General features: G+C 42.3%; 1 protein-coding gene across 2 annotated transcripts in view; it reads left to right on the plus strand.

Moving 5' to 3' along the window:
- The window catches only part of MLLT1 (MLLT1 super elongation complex subunit), a 32988-nt gene extending 21917 nt beyond the window's left edge, over nucleotides 1-11071 (plus strand). The window contains exons 7-12 of one of the 2 annotated variants that reach the window (XM_035348079.1): nucleotides 1517-1613; nucleotides 2433-2544; nucleotides 3873-3972; nucleotides 4198-4269; nucleotides 6042-6113; nucleotides 6598-11071. In XM_035348079.1, the coding sequence (XP_035203970.1) occupies nucleotides 1517-1613; nucleotides 2433-2544; nucleotides 3873-3972; nucleotides 4198-4269; nucleotides 6042-6113; nucleotides 6598-6726 (582 nt within the window). In that variant the 3' untranslated portion in view covers nucleotides 6727-11071. The remainder of the gene's footprint in view (nucleotides 1-1516; nucleotides 1614-2432; nucleotides 2545-3872; nucleotides 3973-4197; nucleotides 4270-6041; nucleotides 6114-6597) is intronic. The other variant, XM_035348080.1, reaches the window with a different exon arrangement.
- The last annotated feature ends 420 nt before the right edge of the window (nucleotides 11072-11491 follow it).

Here is an 11491-nt window from a genome sequence, read left to right on the forward strand (position 1 = left end):
TACAACTTCTGGCTTCTGCTTCTCAAGCCCCATTAAATCTTTTTAGGGGAGCACCTGCTAGATTATCAGGAATGAAGGATGATAAGATGGAAGCTGAGAAAGAAACGGAGCTGTGCTCTCTCATCTTGAAAACATTACTGTTCACTTTGCTGTAATTTTGCTAGACAAACACGTATGCTGCAGAATGCAGTACATGGATATTGGCATTGCTAAATTATTCTGCTTTGCTACTGAATAATTTACGAGGGTAGTAAAACCTATTTTTGACGTCTTGCATCCACCCCTTTTCCTTTTGTAGGAGTTGAATAAATGCAACTCTAATCTTTAGTGATAAACTACAGGGAAGGGCGACAGTATTGGGATGAAGATCCTGATGCCCGAAGCTGCAGACGTGCCTCTTTACCTGTTGACAGTATTGTTCTTGCAGTATTAACATCTTCTGTAACAAAGCTCATTCATTGATCAGTGGCAATGTGAGGTGGTGTTTTTTTTTTTTTCTTCCTAGCATCAGGATTTGATAGCAGAAGTAATAGGTGAATTCTCAGGAGTGGAATTGAAATGCTACATTTCCAGGGAATTACTTAAAAGCAAGCAAACAAAACTGTGCTGTTACAGTACATCAAGAATCTTTAAACTAGATTCCACCGGGAGGGTAAAAACATTGGAGATTGTAACGGTCACTCCTGCTGTCAAGGAGGAAATAGTTGATTTGCTTTCACTGCCACCTTGTGGTCCTGTGCGCGCCAAGGCTGTGCTACAGCTGATCTTGTGCTCAAAAACTTGCAGAGCACTAAAACTTGGCTTCTGGATGCTATTAGGAGCAGTAGTTTGTAACTTTTTTTTTTTTTTTACTCACACGTTTATTGTACCCTACTGCCAGTGGAGCTGGTTTCACAAGAGTTTAGCTGGTTCTTGTTAGGTTTTCAGAAGCAACTGGAAACAATCCAGTGGATCACTAACATCAGCGCAGAAATAACTGTTTTGAGGGCATACTCATAAGTTGGGATATCTTTAAATTTTGGAGTTAAATGAGTTTGGTAGGACACATATCTTTTCCACATCTAATGACAAGTAAGAGGTGATCAGAGAAATGTTGGTGGGTTAAAATACATGCAGGTCTAGAAAAAACTATGATTTTTTTAAAAGAAAGCATTGACAATTGTGCTGGGTTGCATGCCAGATATCTTTTGCATTTCACAGTAAGGTGTTTTTTTTTCACTTCGGCATTTTTCAGGTGCTATTTTTCATCACTGAGATTATTTGAAACTACTGGCATGAAGGATTTTGTTGGGAGCTTTTGATGCTGCTGCCCACTGGGCTACAGTGCACTGAAGTTTTCACAAATGTTTTTATTTATCTTGCTTTTGTGTATTTTCTGTAACTCTGAGAATTGCATTCAGTGATGTATGGTGTTTTAGAGTGCTGAAATGCTTCTGTCTCGCTGTGCTTTGTGCTCTGTGCTGATTCTCCAGATTAGAAGGGTTAAGATTTTTTCTTTTTTTTTTCCCTTTTATGGGGGGTTAAGTCTGTCCAGTCCAGCCCTTCCAACTCCAGCTCCAGCTCCGACTCCAGCTCTGACTCTGATTTCGAGCCATCTCAGAACCACAGTCAAGGTGTGTTGCAAGAAATAAAATTTGTTAAAGTCTTCCTTGCATAATATTAAAAGGCTCATGAGAATTAGATCTGTTTCCCCAGTGCTATATACAAGGTTAATACACTTTCTTTTGTGGAACTGTGTGTTGAAGCTGTGATGTTTCAGCAAGAAAAGGCAATAATGTCATAGTGTAATTATGAACAAGTACATTTCTTGTTTGGGCAGTTAATTTATGACTAGGGTATCTCTCTGGATTTGGCTTTCTCCCTGTTAACTTTGGTTTCTGTCTCAGTTTATAAATGTGTGTGTTGCTGCTTGATCTTATAGCATCATCAGAATTTCACCTCCAAGGCCATGTATGTTTTACCAAAAGTTAGAAATGTGGCATTCATAATTTGGCTAGTGCATAACAGGTTGTCTTTTTCTGATTTCTCCACTGATAATCCAAAGAGATATACTGTGGCAATAATAATAAGTGTTCTAACCCTAACAAATGCAGTATTACTACAGATACAGTCTATTGAGTGACATTTAAAATAATCCCCAAATGCATGAAGAACGTGTCCTTTTGTTTTCATTGCAGAAGAGAGTGGGAGGGTTATGGTGGGATAGAGTGCTTTACAGAAATTGGATGTTTGTCAATTCTGCTTGAGTTTTGAGATTAGAATCTGTTCTTTTGGCAACTTCTCTGTGTAAAATGAAAATACCAGGGTATTCTTCCCAAGAAATCTTGATTGATCTTAATGATAACTAATCCCATTTAGATCAGGGAGTTCAGATGGAGTTCTGCTGTGTGTCCTAGACCAGTGCTGACCTGCTTTCTCCCCTCTGATCCTAGGCCCGCTGCGCTCCATGGTGGAAGATCTGCAGTCGGAGGAGTCAGATGATGACGACAGCTCCTCCGGAGAAGAGGCAGCAGTCAAAGCAAACCCAGTCAGCCGGGATTCCAGGTGGTACCAAATCACGAAGAAAGATGTTTGCTGTCTCTTTGCCCTCCATGTTTGGTATTTTTGCATGCCCTCTGTTTGGAGGAATCAAAGTGACAGGGCTGTGCGTGAGAGGAAGGCGGGAGAGAAGAAGCGAATGAGCAGATGTGTCGATGAAAGCAGCAGGGTGAGAACAGAATTGGATAAGGAGAGATCACTGAAGCTGAAAGAGAGGGAGCTACTGGGAAGTGGTGTGTGTTGAGCTTGCAGGTGTTGGTGACTGAACCCCTTAAAATAATCACCTAATTGTCATCTTCAAATCTCTGGTGAGCTGAATGGCGTGTGACAGCTTTGATCTGCAGAGACTAGAGGAGTGTTGTGGAGGCTGTCGGCATGTGAGCTCTTCTTGCTGCGTCTTCACTGATAGCGCATGCAGGCAGTTGGTTACTGACTCCTATGGGACTTGGTTAACAGCTGTTTCCTGCTTTAGTCAATTGAAATAGTTGAATTTCATCCTTCTCCCCTCAGGAAACACTGATGCAGCCAAAATCTGGAGTCTTAGACTGAATATATGAAACCAAATGCTTGGCCTACATAGCAGCCGCAAATTTTAAGTAGTGCTTGTGTTCACCAAAAAATCTGTTGCACTCTGTCTTTATCAGCTAAACAGGAACTGAGAGATTTTAAAGAGTTGTTTTTTTTTTTTTTTTTTTTTTTTTATCTTTGAGGGGATAGGTAATAAATATTTTTTCAAACTCATCAAAAGTAGGATACCTTCATCTGTATGGCATGAGAATAAAGAGAAAATCTAGATGATCTACGTAATGCTCTAGGTGATCCTACTCGGCAGGGGGGTTGGACTAGATGATCTTGAGAGGCCGTTCAGTGATTCTGTGAAATCTCAAACATCACGACATAGCAGAAACACTAAATAGAACCCAAGCAATAAAAAATGTATCTCCGTGGAAATGTTAAGAAGCTTCTCTTGAGCAAATACTCTGTTTTGAATGAATTCCCCCAAAAAGCAATTGCCATTTGCAAAAATCAAGTGGCACGTGGTTATTCAAAGGGAATGCGAGTATGGGAGAGCTGAACTGCTAGCTGTAACATGTAAACTAAAGCTGTCTCTTTTGCCTGCCGAGGAAATGGAAGATGGCAAAGGTGATGTCAGGTGTGGAAAAAGGACATTCTTGGGAATTACAGGTTAACTTTGTCTCAGACAATTTGGTAGTCTGTAATAAAGAACAGAAAGAGCAGGCATCATTTCTGTTTCACTTAGCTATCAACTGAACTACACACAAATACGTTTCCCATTGTCTGTTGATGCTAATTCTGTGCTCCTTGTTTTTCAGACTGAGCCTTAGTGACAGCGACAGTGATAACAGTGCAGACTCCTGCCTGCCAAGTCGAGAGCCACCTCCTGGTCAGAAACTGCCTGCAGCAAATAATAAGGTATTGCATCCTATGTGTCCGTGCAAAATTGCTTTCCACCAGTGCTGGTTCCTGCATTGTGTTCAATCCATGATGCAAGTTCTGGCTTGCATTGATGATTCCCTGTTTCACTTTCTTCATCAGAGAGGTAATTTCTCCTGATTCAGTGCCATGCATCCAAACCATTAAGCCATCGTTTTGTCTGAACTATTTTTGGTCCTTGATGTTGATTTGTTTTACCCTCAGGCATCCGGAAGAAAAAGCCCAGAGACTTGTAACAAGCCAGAAAAGATCCTGAAGAAGGGAACGTATGACAAGGTATGTTTGAGAATTTGCTTATCATGGAACTGTTGGAAACTCACTAACATTTCTGTGTAGAAAATAACTTGAGCCAGCCTAGCATGTTCAGTTCATTCTGCCTTGGCAGGTTAATGGCTTGAGTGTAATGAAAAACAGATGCTGAAAGGATAGACTTTGGAGACTAATCCTAAAGAAATTGTGTATATTAGATAGACCCCCAGGTCTTTTCCATGTGCAAAATGTTAAAATTGTTTTATGCTTGCCCTTTGTCTGAACCATTGGTGTGGCCACTGCTGCAGTGGTGAGTGCTTCTTCATTAAAAGACAGTTTTCATCTGTCTTTGATCTAACAAATTAAGGATTTTTTCGAGGCTCTGCTGTTATAGTTGAAACCTTTGTTCAGTGAAGCTCCCTTCTCTTCTTGCCTCCAGGGAGAGTCAAGCAGTGTATGTTCTCCTAAAGAATGGCTGACTTGCAAGCAAATAGCCAAATCCCAAGTTGTCCAGAAAGTTCTCCCCCCTGTGATTTTTCTCATAAATCAATTAAGTGGGATTAAATACTCAGTTAAATACTTCTTTCTAATCACAGAATCAATCTGTAGCTCTCATACTTTCCTGTTGAAAACACATTTTCAACAGGATAACAGTTAATTGCTTAATGTTAGGTTTAAGTGTGATCTTGGAGATACCTGCATCTGAGTTTCCTGCTGGCTACAAAATTTTCTGCCACTGAATACTGTTAAACATAGCTGAGAGGGCTTATCTGAGAAAAGGTTTGTAGGAAATGGTATCTTTTATTAGACTTAATACAGATAGAATGGGACACCTGTGAGAGCCATTGAAGAGAGAGAGAGAGCATGCCTGAAATTATCACAAGCTTTTACAACCGTCAGTGTTTTTATAAAAGATATTAGCTTTTCCAGAATGTATAGCGTTCAATACTATTTGGGTGCTTGGGGAAAAATGCTTTTTTCTGTGTAGATGTGCTAAGGAGGAGTATATTTCACTTTTTTGTTTTTGCCTTGGTACACTTACATAAATGAGTTCAGCTTTGCTGATACGAACATGAACAACTCTGGGACAGCTTTAGAGATTGAGTCTATCTCCTGTGAGCAATAGTGTGCCAGGAACTTGCCTTGTTGGCTGCTTAAATTAAAAAACAAAACCAATGACACAAAAACAACCAAACACCCTCATGGATATGAACAATTAAAATCATACTGAGCTTGTAAACAATCCTGCATTTCCCATTGTGGTTTATGTAAAACTAACTGGGAACAGAGTGCACTCAAAGATTTTTTTCTTACTTAAACACAAATAGGTGCTCAGATTGCTAGGGTGTTGATCACGGAGCATTGGTGCAGATGTCTTCAGGTAATGGGTAGTTATTAGTTCAACCTGCTGATGAAGAACTTGCTCTGAAGTTGACGTTGTTGAAGGATTTCACCTTGTTGAGGTCCTCTAAGCTCAAAGTTTTTGGCAATGTCTTAAAGCTGGTTACAGGTGAGCTCAAAGGTTCTGATCATATCTTAAAGCATATTTATTGGTGTCATTTAATAGCCTAGTTGTTGGTATTCAGACCATCTGTATTTCCATGAAGTCTATAGTCTCCCAGTACTTGATAGAGGAAGCACTAAAAAAAGAGGGGGGGGGGGGGGGGGGGCGTAAAATTGAGAATAAGAACGTGTGTGAAAGGGCCTTGAGTTCCTCTGATCCTTGCTAGGAAAGTCACTTTGGCAGCCATACAAACATGCCATGTATGTCACTGTTTCTGTTCATGCCTCCCTTACAGGCCTACACTGATGAATTAGTGGAGCTTCACAGGCGACTAATGGCACTACGAGAGCGCAATGTGCTACAGCAGGTAGAGATCATTTGTCAGCTTTCTGGCAGGCCATTGTACTCTGGTAAACTTGGTGTCCAAGGGTCTCAGACAGACCCCTGTGACCTTTCACTTGCCTCTCCTTCATGAGAGGGTCTGGTTTTCTTTGAAAGCAGATAGTAGAAAAAAATCAGGTGTGCATACAATGCTTTTGTTGGAAAAGGTACAGAAGTGTCCATCTTTTCCTCTTGTCATCTTGCTAGCTGTCCCAAAGCTGGGCAATCTCAGTGTAATTGAAAAGGAAGCATGTGCCCAGGTCACGTTCCAGACTGAGCTGGTCAGGACTGCAGGAGGAGCTGGTTTGCTTTTTGGGGAGATCTTCTTGCAAGAGACATATATCCCTTTAGAAAAGCCTCAGGGACAAGAGAAGGACTGGATGGGTTGCTTTGTATCTGCTGGCCCTTCCAGTGTACTTAATCTTGATGGGCTCTCTCTATATGTCGTTGCTTATCTCCTTTCTCTACAGATTGTAAATCTCATTGAGGAAACTGGCCATTTTAACGTTACCAACACAACCTTTGACTTTGACCTCTTCTCCTTGGATGAGACAACTGTCCGTAAGCTGCAGAGCTACTTGGAAGCAGTAGCAACATGACGCTTGGCCTTAGAAGCAGGCTGCTTTTGAAACCAGAAATCCCGTTTATTGGTACCAGGAAATGAACCCATGGAACTAGGCCTTCTTATTCTCTCGATTCACCCGAAGCACTGCCTTAGAGAACAGCCATGCTCTATGAATGCACAGCCAGCTGCACTTTCTTGTAGGCTTCAAACAAGCACCCATATTGCTGAGTCTGTCCTCCCTAGCTTCATAAGTCCACTTGGGCACAGGTCCTGAGTAGAGCAAAAGACGTGCTGCACCTAGCTGCAGCGTGACACTTCTGGTTTTACTTCAAGAAACTGTGTTTTAAGAACAGATTTTCAGGCGTCTCAGAGAGCTTAAGAAGTGTGGACAATGTTTTCTTCACTAAATCTTGGGACCAGCCTGCCTGTGGAGCTCTAGCGAGTCTGATTTCCTCCAGCTCTGTGATGAAGCATTCGTGTTGTGTAAACAGGATTGGCTTTTACAAAGCTAGCCGAGAGGTTGATGGCAGAGGAGGCTTCCCAGGGGTCTTGTTGGTCTGTTGTGGGGGAAAGTGGACAGATTCCAGGTTTGATCACTTGCAAGTGCTGCCGCAGTTTGGTACAGAGCACTGCTGTAATTTGGCTCCCAACTCCTGCAGGGCATCGTTCCACACGCAGGACCGTACTCTGTTTCAGCTTCCTGGAGAGACCATTCGTGCTCTTTGAAGAGGCCTCAAATCTGCTGTCTCCTGCTGGGGTTTTGAGACGTCTTGTTTGTTGATCTGAGCTCCTAAACAAAGTCTCACTCCTTTCAGTCTGCTTTAACTGTAATAGGACTACAAAACTGTAAGCTGTATATTTTATATATATATATATTATATATATGTATGTACTGTATGTATAAGAAGGGCCTAGTTGGGTCTTACGATTTTAAGAGTGTGTTTTTCTGTTATGTTTTTTAATGGCTATGGCAGGGGAAGGGCGCTTAATAAGATTTGACTTGTTTGTTAAAATGCCTCTTGTGGACAATTTTTAGTGTATGAAAGCTGAACAGCAATCTTCAAAGCATTTTGTGCTCTGGAAGGGACTCACCTGTTGTCATTTTCATTTGTCAGTGTTTAATAACTTTGCCAAAATATGTGATTGGTTTTGTTCTGTGTTCTCAAAGAGGAATCTCCTACAGTGGCCCCTATAGTAGTGGCTGTACTTTGGCAAAACCAAAACAAGGGAGACTTTTATTTTGGGACGCATCTGGAAAACACTGATGTAACAACCAAGTGAAATCAGGTTTGTTTCCTTCTCCCTCTCCCCCCACTTCACACCTGCTCAAGAAATGGCAGGGAACAGTAAACACTAATCCAAAATCTTTCATCTATTTCTAGTTAAACTAGCATGGACTTCAGCTGTTGTCCGTATGCTGGCTGGGTGTGGGGAAAGTCCTGTAGCTCTTATCAAAACTATATTACACTCCTGTTCCCTAAATCCAGTGCTTTTTATTTTTGAAGAATTGCTTCTTTTTTCCAATCAGTGTGTAAGCTTTTGCCAAATGTTAAGTGGCTGCTGGCAGTGAGGAGGAGAGCAGCAGTTCTGAGGAGCCCTGTGCTCATGAACTCATCTCCTGTGTCTGTAAAAGCCCCGTGTGGGAACTGGGGAGTTGCATTGTTCCTGGGTTTGCTGTCCCTTCTCCATCATGAAATTGTAATCCCTCGTTTTGGGTTACCCCTTTCTTTGTCATGGAAATGTTGCAACTAATCAACTTAAGTGGCAATATGATGATAAGCTTGTTTGAGTTGGGTCATGTTGACCCGATTCCCATTAATTTTGTCTTTGTACCATCTTTCATGTGTGTGTGTGTATATACATACATATATATATATATATATATGTGTGTGTGTGTGTGTATATATATATATATATATATATATATATATATATATATATATATATAAAATAATCAAGCTCATGCCAGGTGCGTACCTTGTCACAACAGTGATCTCAGCTGTTTTTTTCCTGATGAACAATGCCAAGCCTGGATAGAAACCCTGTGTGCAAATGTACATTGAGAACGTGGAGGATGGCAGGAAGAGGAGGAGCTGCAATGGCCTTGGTTGGCAGTGAGTGCTGCGCGCTGGAGGACAGCAGCCGCAGTCCACGAGCGTTCACGGATTTGCCCATTTGCGGTGCCAGGCATGGTGAGTATGTGTGAACTGCTTGTGGTCCCTGCTGGGTCTGTGGCACAGAGGAAGCAAGTCTTGCTTGGCCGCTACAGCCCCACGCAGGGCTCCCTGGGCATGTGGAAAAGCCCCTGGCACGTGGTGCCTCCTGCCGCCAAGGGGCAGGGTTGGTGACACTCCTGTCCCCAAAGCTGCAGAACAGTGCTGGTGGCTAGCCCAAGCCTGAGATCTCCCTAGGTCTTTGCTCCTCTCTCCACTGGGGTAATTAACTCCCACAGCTGTGTTGCCCATTCTGGCAGCAAACTCCTGGGACTATCAGTAACCTCCAGAGTAACCACAAGGGACTGGAGGTGCCACCACCCTTCTGCCCCTTTTGCATGTTAAGGTCTGAGACGTCACTGCTGCCAGCTAGTCCAAGAACACACGTGGAAAGGTGTTCCTGAACTCAGCTGGAAGTGCATGGGGCTCCTGCCCAAGGCTGTGGCATCGTCCTGTCTTGGAATCGACTTTATTTGTGAAGTCTAATGAGCATTGATGGAAATTTTGTTTTTATAAGAAGTATTTTACATATGGATTTTTTTAGATTGTTTATAATCTTGAAAACCCGAAATAGGATTGTTCCCCAGCAATAGTTCTTCATTGTGTGCACATGCTGGTTTGTTACTAAAAGGTTTCTTGCAAGTACTTAGTTGTTCTACAGAGTTGTTGTTTTTTGGGGTTTGTGGTAGCATTGGGGACCACAGGAGGAATGACTCTGCAAACCAAGATTTGTCAAATTTGGGCCTCATCTTGTGTCCCCTTCTAGTTACATATGAACGAGTTCCCTGTGTAGATTCTCTATAGGCTGGCTGAATGCTGTTCTGAACATGCTGTGTACAGGTATTTGTGGATAAAGTGTTTGTTCTTGTGTCACTCTTGAGAGCATGGATGGATTATTGTACCATAGGAAGGAGGGGGCAGTGCTGCTGTCAGCATTGCTTCATGTCTTCGAGGATGTGTAGTAGCTTGCATTATTTAAAAAAGGAAAAAAAAAAAAATCCAAAATTGACTTCTAGCCATAATGGTTTTTCCAAGGAAAATGAGCAGAACTCTGTTACTTTTTTGTGTCCTTCATCTTGTTACTGAAGGCATGAACAAGTGCTGACCAGTCTGAAGGCTTTCAGAGTTGTTCAGAGTTGCTTTGAATTGAATTGTGTTGGAGGTAAGATCAGGACACAGCTTTTCCTTTGTCCTTGGCCTTTGTATTAAAGGGCAAAAGAGGGGTCAGGAGTGTTTTCCTGTTGTCTTGGTCTGGTATGTATTAAGCCTTGAGGCTTTGATTACTGACATTTACTATTAAGATAAAAAAAAAAAAAAAGGGGGGGAAAAAAAGGATAGTAAGGCTGGCTGGCTCCCAGAACGCCAGCTAAGGAATATTGGAAATGTGGGTGATGAGACTGGCTGTGCTGTGGTCAGGCTGAATACATGGAAGTGCAATGATTTTTGCCACCAGTTCTTATATTGCTGTGTGTGGTGGAAGCATCAGAACTAGCAAAGAAATTGATGCAACAATCCAGAAACAAGTTTTTGTCAGATCTTGAGAGTATTTGATGGTGAGAGGTTTAAACGTCCCCTCTGGAGCTTGCCCCATCCCATTCCCTGTGAGCAGAGACCCAAGTCACTCTGGTTCTGCAAGCCCCAGCTGTCACATTCTCAAATGCACTAGAGTGTGGTCAGTGTACTTGGAGCGTCTCTGCACTAGCCCAGCCGCCTGTCACATGCTGCTTGGCATGCTGATGCTAGAGACAACCATTGTACACCTGGTATGAGTATTACTTCTAAAAGATGAAAAATGATTGGTGTTGCTTTCATGGGGGCATGAAATAGCCATCAAAAACTGAAGAGATGAGTTTGCACTCCTAAAGAAAATGTAAGTACTTCAACTTCTAGATAATTTTTAATTGTATTTCTGCCTAGAATCAAGGTATTAAATACCTTGCCACTTGAGGATTTTTAAAGTTGTGTTGGGAAATGAATTCTTCACTCAGCTGTAAGAAATTCAGCTGGCCCAAGACTAACTTCAAAATTAAAAAAAAAAAAATCATGTTTGTAATACATTACAGGATTGTTTGTCCTGAATTTTAAACCTTTTTGTTAAATTTGTGGAACTATGGAGGAATTTTCTAGAAAAAGTGAAATAAAGTAAGATGGAAAAGTAAAACTTCATTTTTTGTTGTTGTTTTGTTCATTATTTGCTTCTCTGTGGACAGAAGGCTTCCCCCCAGCACCTTGTTACCTAAATGTTTTCTGTCAAAACAGCGGCTGTTCTTGCTGGGGGCTGGAGGCAGCAGTGCAGGTGTGGGGCCCTGCTGGGCACAAACGAGGGCTGTGCAGTGCAGAGGAGCTGCTGCAGGGCAGCCAAGCAGCAACAGGGCCCATACCCCTCCTGGGTGCAGGGGGCAGCTGTACAGCTTGATGTCAGCCCTCTGGCTGCCACCAGGTGGGGGGATGTGGTGCCTGCAGTCCGTCATAAACAGCTCAGAGGTAGAGCTCCAGCTCAGACCTTCCTCTGCTGCAGGCTGTGACAAATTCCCATGCTGTAGATTTTGTATTTTGTTGCTCTCTGCTTGTTGCTCTCCTCTCTCT

This window comes from Oxyura jamaicensis, chromosome 28, assembly GCF_011077185.1.
Source record: "Oxyura jamaicensis isolate SHBP4307 breed ruddy duck chromosome 28, BPBGC_Ojam_1.0, whole genome shotgun sequence".
In the NCBI taxonomy this organism is placed as follows: Eukaryota; Metazoa; Chordata; class Aves; order Anseriformes; family Anatidae; genus Oxyura; species Oxyura jamaicensis.